The sequence below is a fragment of the Neolamprologus brichardi genome, chromosome 10, assembly GCF_056152115.1.
Source record: "Neolamprologus brichardi isolate AB-2024 chromosome 10, ASM5615211v1, whole genome shotgun sequence".
NCBI classification, from domain to species: domain Eukaryota; kingdom Metazoa; phylum Chordata; class Actinopteri; order Cichliformes; family Cichlidae; genus Neolamprologus; species Neolamprologus brichardi.
Genome location: NC_142113.1, coordinates 29,159,833 through 29,176,876, shown reverse-complemented (window position 1 = coordinate 29,176,876; position 17,044 = coordinate 29,159,833). Strand labels below are relative to the sequence as shown.

The 17,044-nt window shown below is 40.9% G+C and overlaps 1 protein-coding gene across 2 annotated transcripts in view; it reads left to right on the top strand.

Moving 5' to 3' along the window:
- tmem132e (transmembrane protein 132E) overlaps positions 1-17,044 on the top strand; it is a 437,959-nt gene that overhangs the window by 233,815 nt on the left and 187,100 nt on the right. The window contains exon 1 of one of the 2 annotated variants that reach the window (XM_087847503.1): positions 758-865. The exons of the other annotated variant lie outside the window; for it this stretch is intronic. Within the exon in view, the coding sequence (XP_087703629.1) occupies positions 838-865 (28 nt within the window). The 5' untranslated portion in view covers positions 758-837. Of the gene's footprint in view, positions 1-757; positions 866-17,044 lie in introns of those variants that run through there. 2 annotated transcript variants of the gene reach the window in all.

Below are 17,044 nucleotides of genomic sequence, written 5' to 3'. Positions count from 1 at the left end.
ACTAAAGCTGCTTCTTCATTCTGTCCTTTCACTTAAACGATAACAGTCTAAGTAAGTATTTTTGCATTGTGAGGTTGTTATTTACCTCGATCCAACTTTTCCAAACGCAGACACCAAACTGAGCAGAATCAGAATATTAATCCCTAAAGAACAGGACAACTTTGTGACTTCGTCTTAATTAGATGTATTGGACATTTGCACAAATGAAATATCCAAATCTGATCTATCATCTGATTATCATCACATTCACTGAGGTTTGTCATGATACTAAGAACCTAAAATCTTTTCCATTTTAGACAAAAACCATCACTGGGTCATTGGTGTCGTACTGTCTTTGGCTGGAATCTGTATATTCGGTCTAATCGACTTATGTAAGGCGCTGTTGTCTAAATGCATACTCAGGCTGATCTGAGGAAACCCCCTGTTTGCAGATTAAATACGAGTGTGTGTAAAACTAAGTGAACTTTGAGACAAAAAAAACAAAACATGCATTATAGCCTGTTAATTGTTGCGGGATCATGCTGCTCTCTTTGTCTACATTTTTTCTTTTATTTTCTTATTATTTTTACGGTTTAATTATCCTTAAAATCTTACAACATAATTTCCATTCGGTTTAAGTCCGTTACTGTTTTTGAACTGATTGAACTGTGTTCTGCCTTTTATAACTTAAATGGGATATTATAGTTGTAAACTGCCCTAGAGCTCCCTCTAGTGGCCGCTTTGTAATATGGGTTCGGTTACTTTGGGAAAGGAAAAAATGAGAACGTGAAGAAGAAATAAAAGATGGCGGAAAGTGATACCGTAATGTTATTGTTCTAAGCTGATACGGACCTTAAAATGTTGTTGCCTTGGACAAGATATGTCTGTAAGTATGAGTGTCGATAAAATAATTATTATCTTTTGTTTTGTGTAAAAATGGTTCGATAATTTGTACATTTGAAAGTTTTATCTTGTTAGCTTGCAGTAAGAGTGTAACAAGCTAGTTTACAATGTTAGTTAGCTAATACAGTATTTTGTACTTTCAGTTTTACGATGGTCAAAGAGAAGGCAATAGTCAGAGGCCATTCTTCAATAAATCAGCGCAAAAAGGAAAATAAGTCTGGTTATTGGAGCATTGTTATCTCGCTGTTTAGCTGGTGAAACTAAGAGACTCAGGGCGAGGACAGCATAAACTGACTTTTTTTTAAACAGGTCTATTTTGGGTTACATACAATGTATCTATGATTGTTTTCCCACGTACTGTATATGTCTGTATATATTTTCCAGAAACTGTGATAGATAGACGTATTAGCAATGCTTTTAGCATGAGGTTTCACTTTGAGATATTGGATCTTATCTTAATTTAATTTAATGCATAAATGCATTAGATTACTAAAGCCTGATGTTTCCCATGAGTAACAGTTTGTCAACACAACAAAGGACCAGTCGAGAAAATTTGACCAGATAACAGGATTTCTGCAAGTCCTGAGCTCTGTAGCTCCATATAGCAGGTGGATAGTGCCACATGAATTGAATTCAACATTAAAAGTTGAACAAATCCCCTCAATAAGCTTTAGTTCTTGTCCAAATTAGAAATTAGACTGTACTTGGCTGACCCGAATCTAGTCTGATTTATTGCTACTCTCCAGAGGCCTTTAGCTAAACCCCCCCCGTCAGTTATCAGCAAGCTACATTTTGCTGTTTGCCAGCCACCTCCTACCCACTGACTGTTGTCCAACAGACAGGGCTTTAGACAGGTGCTAGGCTCTGACATTTAGACCCCCTATTGTCCTCGCCTCCTAATCCTTCTATTGTAAGCGATTAGCAATATCCTGGTGCCCGAGCTCTGGAAGGGGCGAACAGTCTGTGTGGGATGGGAATGGTGCCACAAATGAACAAGGACAATGCTGCGTCACTAACTACGCTGTCTAATTTCATTATGTTGACATGTTAGTGCTTCATTGGTTCTGCGTGTGTTTGGGCCTGATATAGGGAAGACAGATTGCACATGATGGACAGCAGTGGTCAGTTTGGTGGGCGGGTCAGCTCTTTGTCTGAAGAATTTCGAATGGCCCTGCTGTTTTTTTATAATTTAATGAAGTGGATTGTCAGAAGGCTAAAGGTTAGGCTGCTTATAAATAACTGGAGCACAGCTTCTTCTTTCTTCAAATAAAACATTGAAAAATAATTGGACGTGAGATGGTAGACAGAACATACTGTGCTGAGATTGATAACAGATAGACTCGTGTTTCTGTGATACCCTTCAATCTAGCAAACGGCTCTCAAACAAAGGATGCAGTAAAAAAGGAGGGAAAAGAGCTCGGTGGGATGGAGTAAGGGAGCTGCGAAGTAGAACAAGATATTGACAGAAGTAGCCCAGAGCAGACCGAAGGGTATGATGCAAAGGAGGGCAGTTATTTGTCTAACTTAAGCCAGGATCATCTGCTGTTGCTCCCTACCAACAGAGTGGAGTCAGAAGTTCAGTGTGCAGATCTATGTCGAGCTCTGACAATGATTTAAAGCCTTCTGCCCTTGGTTTAGCAGTAGCCCGCATGAATTTCAACTAGTCCATTGGCTAATATTGAATATGGTGCCTGGCACCTGAGCCCACATTTGCAATGCAGCATTAAATGGGGGCAGACTTTTACTGCTGCATTATGAATTATTCATGTAGTCTATGTGCTCTATGTTTATGTAAATTTAAAAATGAAATCATGTTTACAAAATGTAGAGAATTATATTGATTGTCCCTGAAAAGATGAAAAAGCCAACAAAATGAAAATGGCACGCGTATGTTATGCGAGCGCATCGATAAAAAGATTGACCCATGAGCCGTGGAACCCAAAAAACCTCGATGTTGGAAACAGTCCTGTCAGTCTTGTACGTTCAGATGGATAGATCACTGTATAGATGCTTGATTGCATTGAGATGTAGGGGATTAGGAGGCCAAGTCAACACAAAAAACTCCTTGCTGTGTCCCTTTAAGCCATTCCTAATTAATTTCTGCAGTGTGGCGGAGTGTATTATCTTGTTGAAAGAGGCATCAGGGATAACCACTGCCATGGAAGTTGGATGCAGCGGTTAGCGCTCTAGCTTCCTCCCACAGTCCAAAGATACACTTGTTAGATTAATTGGTGATTCAAAGTTGGCCAAAGGAAAGTGAGCATGAATGTTTCGTTTCTCCGTGTCAGACCTGCAATAAACCGGCAGCCTGTCCAGGATGTACTAACCCTGTGACAGCTTGCAAAGGCTCTCTTGCCCTTTTCTCCTGCTTCCGCCACATCAGGTCCAAGCAGTGGATGTTCACTCGCTGCCAAATATATTCCAACCCTTGACAGGTGCCATTGTAACAAGATAATCAATGTTATTAAGTTCACCCTGTCAGTGGTTTTGATGTTGCGGGTGATCGCTGTATATGGAAAGCACAGGGTGAGTGCTGTATTATATTTGGTATCTTCATGAGCTGTAGGCAGCATGGTTTTATCCAACATGTGTCTCATGCTTGCTGATCATTTAGAAGTGCAATGCAGGCTATTCTAAGCCAGCTTTTCTAACAATCTAACATATTTTTCAAGGGGAAAAAATGACTTAATACAATTAATTATTTAGTGTTTCTCTATAAATATGAAGTCCACTTTACAGTAATAGAAGAATTATTGATTTTTAAGGCACTTTTTCGGGCTGAAGATGATTTGCAGGACTTGTAATGATTTATTTACTTAATAAATGAGTACACGTTTTGTTAACCTTTCTTCACTCTGGCTATGGAGTGGCCGTTTTTAAAACTCCCAGCCTCTCTTTCTTCTAAAAATGGCAATAACTTATTATTAAAGTGAGGTTAGAGAAGCATCAAGGACAATTTGATTGAAATGTAATGTTCACAAATAATACCCTGCAGCACTCTATTCTACAGCGCATGCTTTTAAAGGTGCAGCTGTCTCTCCCATTGAATGGGTTGCACGTTTGAAATCCTGCCGCCCTGTTTTTGAATTAAAACGGAAGTACTTTAATGTAAAAGTACTTTAGTAAAAATGAAGCCAAAGTCAAAATGTGTAAATTTCAATTCCCTGAAGCAGATCTTTTTCTTTTTACTTGTCTCGGGTGAACTACAGTGGAGTTATCTGTCCCATTGTGCCATAAATCACTGTTGGAAAACCCTCAGCTCATTTTTTTGGTACTACTTTCCTGATGTTGACCAACGGAGCATGTGCCGCCAACCTGTTTTTTTTACAAGAGAGAGAGTTAAGAGTTGGAGTTATTAAAAAGATAGCGAGCCATAATTCCATTCCGAGTAGCTGCCCCCAAACTCACCTCTCAGATGAAGGCCACCAGATGGCCTGCTGTCTCATCTGGCTTACGAAAACACACACTTGTTGTGTGCAGCGCAGGGAGGCGGCGGAGGCACAGATAGGATGGAGCAGGCCTCTATGAGCACAGTAAAGACTTCTGACCCGGTTTTTCCTGCAGTGTCAACTCCCAGTGCCAGTCCACAAGGCTGAGTGCAAAACATGCTGGTATAATCCTCAACACTGGAAAACAAGAAAATAATGACTTTATTCAGTTCCCATCAAATTTTTGTCAGTTAATTTGCAGTTTTTAACACAGCTCGTTGCTGTTTTAACATACTTACACCTACTGTAGCAGCGTGTACCAGTATGGAGATTAATGGTATGCTCTGTAACTTCTATACAGTATATAGTGTTCACATTTACCCTAAGAAATCTCCCGCTTGCCATTTTCTGTATCTTCTCCTCTTTGTCTGTCAACGGTTTATGTGCTTGGTTTGCCCCTGTCGGCAACCTCTTTTCTTTTGTTTGGGAGAAGAACACAAAAAATTCTTCACTGTCAGTGTAAAATCTGCCACCTAGGCGAGAGAGAGAGGGAGAGTGCTCCTGTCGCATCAATTTACTCCGTCAGAAATGGCGAAACAAGTGAAATCGAGTGTGGAGAAAAAAACACGGGCACCCAGAATTGCCTCACACACTGATACGCAGTGAGGCAGGGCAAACAGAAGACAGCCTTAAAGAAAGCTTGGACAAGTGAAACTGTGCTCCAAACCCTATATGATACAGCATGTGCATCATCAGGAAAACAAATGAGCTGCTTCCGTGAGGATAACATCATTTATGTCCAGAAGGCAGAGGGCATGGGGAGCAGCAGGATAGGTAAACCCATACGAGGGCTGATGGACACCGTGCATCTGAATAAGCACACCAAATCAACTCTCTGCTGGCAAAACGCATCAGCACTGTTTATTGCATCCTCAAAAGCAAATCTTTTCAGCCTTATCTTATTTGCTGCATCTCTGGTAGGAAACTGCGTCTGATTCGGCGCAACTGAGAAAACTACACACCTGATCGCTGTTGCAGAAAGTAATTATTCTGTCTATTAAAGACTGAATATATTAGTTTGCAGGTGCCCAATTCTTCTGCCACTGTTCACTTTCTTTTCTATTATTAGCATCACTAAGCCGGTTATTATGCTATTATTTGTACCTGTGAATGTGATTTTAACAAACAAAACAAAGAGAAATAATAGAGAACCATTCCAAACACATACTGGATCCAGTCCAGTATCACAGCAATAACAGATCCACCGGGCCCGCCATGCCACGTTTTGTCTTGCCTGGGAGGGGGGAAATAGATGGGTGGATAAATTCTCCTACAAACTGTGATTGGACATGTAGAGTTTGAGCACAAAAAACATCCCCAGAAGTTAGTAAAAGCATAATTCCTAACCATAAGAGGAACCCCTAACCATCAATATTAAGATAACAAAGTGTATATATATAGCAAAAATATATACTGTTGGGGAACCTTGGGTCCTGCCATCCATGTGGATGTTGGTTTGACATACCTAAGCATTGTTGCAGACCATGTAAACCCTTTACAAACGGTATTCCCTGATCCCTGTGACATATTTCAACAGGATAATGTGACCTGCCACAAAGAAAAAGTGGTTCAGGAACAGTTTGAGGAGCACAACGATGAGTTTGACGTGTTTACTTGACCTTCAAATTTGCATGCTGGACAAACAAGTCCGATCCATGGAGTCCCCGCCTTGCTTCTTGCAGGACCTAAAGGATCTTGTTGCCATATACCACAGCACACATTCAGCGGTCTAATGGAGTCCATGTCTCAGTGGGTCAGGGCTGTTTTGTCAGCAAAAGAGGGATCAACGCAATATTAGGCAGGTGGTGATAATGTTATGCCTGACTGGTGTATATATAAAAGCAACAGCTAAATTCCTTCTTGCTAGACCATCAACTTTGCAATTATTGGATCACCTAATCTACAGCCTTAGCCATAGCTGCTAATTTAGTCAGCGATGGTAATTAAAGCTTATCTCTTGAGTGCTAATACATGCATACAGTTTTCACACCTAGGTGAGACAAATGTGACACTAATATTGTATCCTTTAGTGCAGTGGTTGTAACCAGTTTCTACCCATAGCCCTGCCCTGTGCTTTTCAGCATTATGGATTATTATTGGATTTTTTTCCTTTTCTGTTTCCATGAGCAGTGAATATAAAAGTGAACACACCCCAATTACAAATGCTGGGTTTTTGTGATGTTAAAACACGACAGCATAATAAATTTTTACCACCTTTTTATGTGACCTACAAACCTGTACAGTTCAACTGAAAAACTAACAAATGTAAAAAATGTTGTTTTTTAAAAACATGCAATAAGCTAGCTGCACACCCTTGAATTTAATCACAGTATTCAGTGTTTTGGGGTAAGAGTCTATCAGCGTGGCACATCTTGACTTGCCAATATTGGCCCACTCTTCTTGCAAAAACACTTCAAATCTGTCATAATATGAGGGCCTCTCATGCGCGCACCCCTCTTCAGGTCACACTACAGATTTCCTGTTGGATGTCTGGACTCTGGCTCGGTCAATCCAAAGCTTTCATTTTCTTCCGGTGAAGCTATTCCTTTGTTGATTTCGATTTGTGTATACTTATTATATCCACCGTGGTCGGTCTGAGAGTGTGGTCAATAGTGTGACAGCTAAGTGTGAATACCCAAATTACCTAACATCATGGAAATGATTGCATGTTTGTCCGTGCCTCTTATACTTCCATCCCTTTAATTGGCAATAAAGATCTCATTTGCCTAAAAAGCACCCAGTACTTTGACGGCATGTCAGATTTAACAAGTTACTACTCAGGCTGGCAGAAAACACTTTGATCTCCGTTCGTTTCTGGAGTGTGCCTTTGTTTCCTCTGACAGGTGAGTTCCACTTTGCTCCTGAAGTGACTAAAAATGTGCCTGATTATCTTAAAAAGGCTGGTATGGTCAAGTCTTCGATGTTCCCTGGCTTCGTTTGCACACACTCTAAAAGGACAGCGTTATCTCTCAGGTGCTGTGTTAATGCCAGGTGTTAGGTGGGCCTTGCTGTGTCACATCCATATGTGGCAGTAAGAGTCCTGACAAGGCTGCAGGTTATGGCAGCATGGCTCTATATCATGTCGAACTTTTATTCCAGAAAGATCATCAGGACTTCATTACCCAGATGTCAGTCTGCTGAGACGGCACCGAGCATCTAAGATCATTAGCCCCACCGCACTCACATACTCACGCACTGCTACACGCCGCACACTGTGCCTTTGTCGTTAACTTGGTGAATCTGACTCTTTTGACGTGTCAGACGTGTATCAATAGAAGCAGAGGTCATTTATTAGGAGTCTGACAGAAGAGAGTTCAGTGGCGTGAAGCCACGCAAATGCACATCACACTGTTATCAGCCCATTGCGTCCTTGGTCTGTGGCTTTTCACGAGGGAGGGATGGAAGCACAGGGAGGAAAGGATAGAGATGACGCGAAGCTATCAGGGGGAGGAGGGGTGTTGAAATGAAGGTGAGTGATCTGAATAGAAAAGAGGGAAGGCAGGAGGAGTGTGAGGAGAAATGGGAAAGAAAGAGAACAGCAACGAGTGCATGACTGATGAAGACTGGAGTGAACACAGTAGGGGGAAAAAATAGCTGAAAAAGCGGGAGGGCGAAATGGAAGGTGGGGTTAAAAACGAATAAGGGAAGAAATGGGAGAGAAGATAAAGCAGCGTGCGGGTGTGGGCGCAACTTCGATGAGTTATGATAACCCTGAGCACATGCAGTAAATAAACACATCAATATAATCGGATTGGTTTAAGCAGGGTGTCATCGTAGCCCTGCAGTTACACTGCTCCTGATTAGCGTCTATGAACTGCATCTCTGTTGCGGCACTATACGTACAGTACGCACTCTGAATAGTGTCACGTTTTGCATTTAAATAGAAGACAACGGCAGTATTATACTTTGACTGCAAATCAAAATGGAAATGGGATGCCGAGCATTCCCTGGGAGTGGAAGTAAGAGCGCTCTCTTGCAGTTGAAACTGTGACTTTGCTGACAACAGAGAGGGAATAAAGTGGAAACTCCCTCTGGGAAGTAATTAGTATGGACAGTTTTCAGTGTTGACACCCCTGGCTTAGCTTTCAGATCTCTCATTTGCTTTTTCCTGCTGTCTTAGGAAAACATTTCAGTGCCAGTTTCAGGGTTTTTTTCTCCCAAATGGAAAGGTTCCACGGTCTTTTGTGTGCTTAGGTAGTTTTATGAGCTGACAACCCTTGAAATGAAAACAAAAACATTGTAATGAAAGCACAGGAACAAGAATGGGGGGAAAAAACAATATTTCTCCATTTGATCAAAAGGATGCTTATTGGTTATTTTTAAGGTCCATTTTTAATGAGAGCTCACACTTTTCTGTGTCTCAGATGCTGTTTTATCAATTTCAGAGTGTTAGTCTGTCTCTGCTTTAACTTTGTCCTGATGTTAATGTCCCGATGAAACCGCGCAGGCTATTTAGAAATGCTGATACTGCTTTCTGTCATGTTGTTTCCTTTATTTGACCTCTTTGACTTTATTTGACTTTCACGGTGTGGAGCGGGGGCGAGTGGTTTATTATGTGCGCAGTATCTGTGTTGTGTTTTTTTATTGATCATGTATTATGCAACTATACAACTCTGTCATAGTTGGGAACAACTTCCAGCCTGTAGTGTTGGGGATCTGGTCACAGGTGATGGAATTAAACAATAATTTAAAATAATATAAATATGGATTTTGATGTACCATCCATAATACTATCTGGAAAACGTCTAGTTAGCAAGGCCTTGATTTCTCAGCATGACAATAACCACAAACACCAAAAAACACACAGCAAAACACTATTAGCCATTGACTGGCCTCCTCAGAGCCAGATCTCAATATTATTGTAGCAGAGTGGGATCATTTTCAAAGAGGATGAAGCAGAAGGCAGCAAACATCCAAAGAAAAGCTTTGAATGTCCTTCAGGAAGTCTGAAGAACTATTCCAAATGAATGCTTGTCTAAGAGAGTTCAGGAAGATGGTCACTAAATATTGACTTTCAAGCTCATTAGAACTGCACAAACTGTTTTTACCTCATACACTGTATTCCCATGGATGTTTGCATATGTTTCTGATCTCACAGTTTGACATCGTTTTGCAGAACTACGAAATATTTTCCGGTGGAGACTGGAATTTTTCTTTTTTCCGATTATAAACCCAGAGGTTGAGGGAAAATATAATATAGAATTCCTGCTGTGATTTCTTGAGAGAGACGTACAGAATCAAAGAAAGTCAACCCCGACCTTCTGACCTCCCCTGCGATGCACTGAACCACAAATGGCACCTGTCATGTATGTCTTTAGAGCATACGGTGGATTTTCAGTCCATACAGAGCAAACGCCAACACGAGAAGCCTCATAATTTTGACTTCTGCCAAGGTTATGTTTTTTTACAGCGTTTGTGTGCTGCTGATAAACTGTAGACAATTTTGCAGGGGTGTAGAGTGCGGTCATGTTAGCGATCCATTAAAATTTGGCTCACATCCACTGAGGCCTTCGAAGTCGACTTCACGATGTATTGGTTGAAAATTGACAAGAAGCCACCTAACGTAGAAACTATGATTCTTACAAGTGTGGTGTGTATTGTCAACATATCGAGATTTTTTAAAAATCAAATCACATTTGACCTCTGACATCTTCCTCAAGGTCAATAGATTGATACGATATGGAATCGATATCAAAGTGATAGTCATTGTTTGTACCGACAGCATGTACACATTAGGGGTGCAACGATACACAAAATTCACGGTTCGTTTCGGTTCGATACTTTGAGGTCACGGTTTGATATTTTTTCGATACAAAAAAAATGTTCATGCCTTTTTAATTTGTCATTTATTAAAATTATAAATATATATTTTAACTCAAAAGTACAGTTTTTAAATTTAATGTTGCTGAAACAACAAAGTAATAAAAAAAAATCTATCTGATCGAGAAATCACTCATCTTTGGAAAAGAGAGTTTATTACAGAGAAATGGCTCTTTCCAAAATAAAAGCTATACTATACGCTTCTTCTGGGCTATATTCTCAGCAGCATATTAAACATATCAGGTCCCCATAAGGAGAATCATGTGCTAACGGCTGTCTAAATGACTCGGGTAAAGTTTGTAGCATGCGTGCTTGTTGTTTTTGTCTGCTTCCATTTATCTTTGCACTACGATGATGTCGGAGTAAATGTGCAGTCATATTCATTTTGTTCCCACTAGTGCTGTCAGCGTTAATCTAGTTGAAATGACGTTAACGCCACAACACGGCAAATCTCCATTAACGAACTACCGCGGATCGCCTCGTGCGTGGGGCTGGACGGCCAACACGTTAACAAGCTAACTGCGCTAACGCAGTAGATCCCACCAATGTAATTGAGCATTGCTGGCACATCCAACATACTGTTTTACTTTTGTCCATGACGCGCTTACCTTCAGGGTCATACGTCACATGAAAACCAAAATAGTTCCAAACGCCAGATCTGAATGAGGGTGGGGGAGATTCAGTTTGCCATGTTGCAACGAGAGCTTAACTTCTGTCTTGCTAGCTTGCCCTGCGCTCAGTGAATCTGCGTTCGACTACTCCGCCTAGGCTGCACTGTCGAGCGCAGATCCACTGAGCGCTCAACACAGACAGCACCGTCAGAAGAAAAGTTGATCAAATAAATTATTATTGTTCGATACATATGCGTACCAAACCGAAAGCACTGTATCGAACGGTTCAATATCGATACGAGTATTGTTGCACCTCTAATACACATATAGGGAATGATACATGAATTTGGACCGCTGACCTCTTCTTTAATGTCAAATGAGATCAAACTGTCATAAAATGTCTTTAATCTTTAAAACTGTCTCTTAATTTCCACTGTCTCTGTTTGTATTGGCAACATTTAGAAATTCAATGAAAGTTTTCAATTCAGTTTTATTTATACAGCGCCAAATCACAACAACAGTCGCCTCAAGGCGTTTTATATCTTAAGGTAGACCCTACAATAATACATACAGAGAGTCTGATTTTTATTAAAGCAGTCAGGAAGTCAGTCCAGCCTGAGTAAGAGAAATCTGTGTTTGGGTTTATTTTAGGCATGTAAGTCAGCTGAAATGGATTGAGTTTGAGAGGTACCAGATATTGAAATCTTTTTCATAAGACTCTCAAAGATAGTTTGTGATTCATTTGCAGTCAAAATGGGTCACAGCATTTTCTGGCTGGTGATGTAAGCGTGTTTGGTGGGGGTAAAAAATGGTTTCATCAAAGCCCTGCAGGATCGGACTGTAACATTTGGTGGCTTACTGTATCGAACATTTATTTATACGGGTCGGTCCGAGCTGACGTCAGTGTGTGGGCAGGCAGCGTGCATAAGTCCTTGTCCACATGAATTTGTGCATAGGTGTTTAGTTGGCAAGCTAGATATAGATTTATGTCCGATGCCTCATCCATTTGTTGCTGCGCCGTATACAAGGATTACACATAATGTGTTATGCAGTTTTGTTCTCTTCGAGGGAGTTTAACATCCTGTGGTTTTAACATATGAGAAGACAAATCTGAATAGAAAATCTTTGGATTGAGGTCAACATGTTGAAAGAGTAGGTTTGCGACTTTTCTATTTTTATCGCCATGCTGCCAAAGCAGAGGCTCCTTTAGTCTCCTCCGCAGATTTGCGATAGTCGGCTGGGTGCGGAGGCTTGTCGGTGACACCCCCAGTGACCTGAGGAACGGCAGCTGTGACAGGCCGCTGACGTGGCTGTCACTTGCCCTGACTGATGACAGACGTGCAGCCTCTTCCTGCCAGCTAACATCTGGGAAAGCAAAGAGCCCGACACTCATGCTGACAGCAGGCGGAGGATGAGAGGGGAGTGAGGAGGCTGCTGTGTTGCTTTTGTAATTCTGTTGGGTTTTGCAAGTGTCTGTCCACGAGGTGGGCTCGACACGTCCGAGGAGTATTTATTTGGACATGCATAATAAATGCATCAGTAACAGATTTCCATTTTCTTTTTAAGCAGAAACAGTACGGGTACATTAAGGTCCAGTGAGTCAGCTTGTAGAATGCCCGGGTCAGGGAACTTGATCACCTACATGAAATGCAGCCATTAGCGGTGTTAGAGCCATTACATCTGCTACCCTACCTCTGACACGTCTCAATATGGAGGGTTTTTTCCGGAAGTGTTGATTTTGGGGGCGTAATCCAAGCCAGGTCATTATAGAGTGATAAAACAGAGGTTTGCAGTATTCAAAGCTTTGGTACAAACCCCAGCCTGTGCAATAGCACAATGTGCTCAGTCAGACAGTAATGAGAGGAGTGAAGGCATCGGACCTTGTCTGCTTGATTGATTAAGGAGAAGTTCTGATAAATTAGAAGCTACAGTCAGGACTCATCTGTCCATATTAGCGAAATGCAACACGGTGACAATCTGAAAGAGCGTTCAGCTCTCTATCTCAGGAAGCCGTGTCAGTCAAGTTACTGTTACTGAGCCCAGTGTGTTGAATATTGTCAGATGCTGCATAATGTGCCCAATGGAGTCGCAGTCTTGATGTTCTCGCTGCAGGAATATTTGATGCTTAACTAACGGTCCTCTTTAAAGTTTGCATTTAGAGGTTGTATGGGTGGTGTTGGCACGGGTTTGTTAGCCTGGAGACCAGGGTTGTTACGCATTGCACTACTTGTTTTGGTACATTTGCATTATTTTGTAACATGTCCTGAAACACATTGTCACACAATTACAAGTTAACAGTAAATCTCAGGCTACGGTCACAGACACTGACGTAAAATTCTGTTCAGCTGAAGACATACATGAAATAATCTCCAAGTTTTCAAGTATGAACACAAAGCTGACAACATGAAGTTCATTTTAAAACCAGCTCGAGGTGACTTCACATTCTGACCGTGATTCTACTCAGAAGCAGAAACAGAAGCTGAAATGCTGCAAGTCTGACTGCTCATCACTGCCTTTGTTGCCTGTTAATGATCAGGCTCTGAGATATTTGCTACCCCCGTGTTAGCATGCTGTGTGCGCAGATGTTTGCAAAGAGCCAGTGTTGTGTTATCAGTATAATGCAGTTGTTTCTGTCCTGGGCACAGTTTGCACTCTACTGTGGCACTCTTGTCCTTTCGTGCAGTAAAAGTAAAGTTCATATCCCCACTCCACAAAAACTGTAGGCTGCTCTCTTTCCTGCACATCAACTGGAATCAGCTGATTGTAGTGCAAGTGGGCAGGAAGTAGAAAGCATGTTTGATGTTATTTTTTTCTTTTTCTTTTTTTTTTTATACTCATTTCTAATCCTATCTGTCCTGCGGCGGCCATGATGGATAGGATTAGAAATGAGTATATCAGAGGGACAGCTCAGGTCGAGACAGAGTTAGAGAGGCAAGGATGAGATGATTTGGGCAGGTATGTGACGAGGGCTGGCAGATAAACTGGGCAAAGGATGTTGAAGATGGAGCTGCCAGGAAGGAGGAAAAGAGGAAGAGCACAGAGAAGATCCATGGATGTAGTAAAGGAGGACGTGCAGGCTTTGTGTGGCAGAGGAGGATGCAAGGCATAAGGGGAGATGGAGGCAGATGATTCGGTGTGGTGACCAAAAAAGAAAGAACAGCAAGAAGAAGATGATGGGTGCAGATACTTTATAGCTCAAATAATGACATCACTGTAACTGTAATGTGATTACTAAATGCTTTAAATTACTGTGTTACCAACAGTGTAATGTGTTTATAGTCACATGTTTTACTGAATACTGGTTTTCACTCCCCTACACTTTAGTTTTTATTCACTGCATACATTTAGGCTTTAAAGCATGCTGCAATCGATCTCAGCCCTGCTCACTGAAAAGCGATGCTTAGCCACATCACGTCGAATCAACGTATTCATGCAGGACATTACAGTACAGACATTTAGCACAAAATAACAAAAACATTAAGAATAATTCAAACAAGGAAACAAATAAGAAACAAAATAGGATGAGAAATGATTGCTTAATGATATTCAGGCATAAATGATGCTGCGCGCAAATGTCACATGTGAATTAATCTGAAACTGAAAAGGCGAATGAGAAGAGGTATGTCTGCAGTCAAAATCAGACTGTTAGCGTCTCTCTATTGCCACGAACCCGATGCTTCGTACACAGATGCCAAAGAACACTTTGTGCCTGTCTGTGAGATGCCAGAGGCTTTGAAAAAGAAAAAAAAACAGCAATATTTGATGTTCTGGGAATGAGAATGTGCTGGTCAGGCTGTGTGATGGGGACAGGCACAGCGGAAAATGTGCAATCTCAGTTTAGTGTGGGCTACAAATCTTGTTGGAATTAATGCCACTCAGGAGTTCAACTTGCGTGGAAAATAGGGATATTAGATGTACTAGTTTGTATGTTAGAAGTTATTTCTGCAATAGGTACAAGCTGCAGTAGATACCGAAATGTAACAGAAGGCATCACTTTGAAATATTGTTTGATCAATGCTATATATTTGCTGTTTTAATTGGAATTTTAAGCGTTATATGCACAGTGAGTAATACCAGAGGTTTGCAGTACCTCTATGAAGCTGCAGCATCATAGGAAGCACCAGTTTCTTTCTCCTAATCTGATCAAATTTGACATTTTTGTTCTAAATAAGCGACGCTAAAGTGTAATTAATAGTAGGGGTGGCTCCTGCTTTATTGCCTGATCTCGATGCCTTGTGTCAAACTGCATTTTTAAGACTTTCTTTGAAGTCCCTCTAATTTCTGTGCCTACATGTTGTCTTCATTTCTTTTTTTTAATTAATCTGCTGCATTCCAAAACAGAAAACCTGCTACTGGCTAGAATTCGAAAATATGTAAAACTGCAGACTCAGTCAATTACAAACTTAGGTTAATATGATCCTTTTTTTTCCCTCCAGAATCTGCTGCAGAAAATATTATTATTGTCACCTTTATTTGTAGTGATGAAACTCGCCCGATTGAATTTGGCTGCATTAAAATTAAGTTGTGTAACGAAGCAAGTCAGAATTAAAACTGCCGAGAGGTTTTCTTACAGGCGGACGAGGAATTCTGGAGCGCACGTTGTTTGTGTAATTCCTCATTGATCATACTTGGCCGTGCAAAACTGGAGATGACTGCAAACATTTTGTCAGTCCATCAGCAGCAGCTCTAAGTGGCTTTTTTCTGCAATACAATCAAGACAAATATCCGGTTTTTCTGCAGGCTTTTAACCTTGGATGAGAGCTTGTGCCTGTTGTCATTATAAAATTTACTCACATCTCCCGCGTAGCTGCGAAACGTCTCTCTCAACAGATGTCAGTTTGTACTCACTTGAATACATTACACATTAGACATCTGACATCTGTGTAACACAGAGCAAATAATTAATATCCACGAGCTAATGGGTGCGTAACCTGCATGCAAGCATGTGTAGTTTTCTGGTGCTCAAATAAGCAGATTGTGTCTGTTTGCTCGAATGTTTTCTCCTTTTTTTTTTACAAACAACCCCTAATGAAATGGTTTGATGTTTTCCTGTGAAATTATCCCGAGTGTTCACTGAGCATATTAAGGAGGCAGAGGTTAACGCAATGCAGTGCCACAATTTCGAGATCAGCAATGTCATCCGCGTGGAAAGAAGGCTTCAGGGAGAATGCTGAAGCAACTGGAATCTGCTGGCATTTTCAATTTTTAGACATTTTCCTGAGCCTCAGCTTTTAAGAAGTGCTTTTTTTAAATACATTTTTATAGAATTTGAAACTGGCACAGAGTATTAGTTAAGAACAACATCACCTGGGACCCTGACTGTTGGTTGGTGCTTTCAGAAGAGCTGCTTTATCACAGTCATGGTGCAGCAGCATGCTGTAGATACACCCACTAGGCCTAAAATGAAACTCGGGGTTTGATAGTTTTTCTTTTCTCTGATGCTTTTTTGCCGTATCTCTTCAGTAAATAGGCTGAGATGGGTACCGGTGGTGAGAAAATCAGTCGTTATTGTTTTCACCCTTTGCCAAATCAAACTGAAACGACCAGAAGAGACAAAGAAGCTTTGTGACTTAGTTACATAAATGACTTTCAAGTGTAAGTATTTGTATACTTAATAGGGATAATTTCATTTGTCAAAATCACAGTGTTGTTGGGGATGTGTGCTCAGACTGAGCTACAAAGGGTATTGCTGTTTTCGCCTTTATGAAATACACAGACACTGGCAGTGCTTGATATGTTGTTTGTCTGTGTGCTGGACCTTTTTCGCTGAGCCCCTCTCAGTGCACATGATGTGCTTAACCCTCTTATAACCTTAATGACGGAGGAAACAATCTTAGTCATAAGAAAACATGCTGAATGACATTCATATAATGTGCAATCCAGGTTGTGCCAAGAACTATGTCACGTCTCCATTTGCTGTAGGGTCACTCTATCACTTTGTTTAAATAGCATATTTAAAGAAATATTAATTTTTTTTTTCTTATATTATCAGTTTTTAAAGTTCAGCTGTTATATTTTTGGGCCTTGGTAGTTCTAGGCACAAAAACAGAAGCATGGCCTGTTTTCTTGCTCTTCTATTTAATTCAACTCAATTCAGTTTTTTTATACAGCGCCAAATCACAACAACAGTCGCCTTAACGTGCTTTATATTGTAAGGTAGACCCAACAATAATACATACCCAGAAAAAACCCAGCAATCATATGACCCCCTATGAGCAAGCACTTTGGCGACAGTGGGAAGGA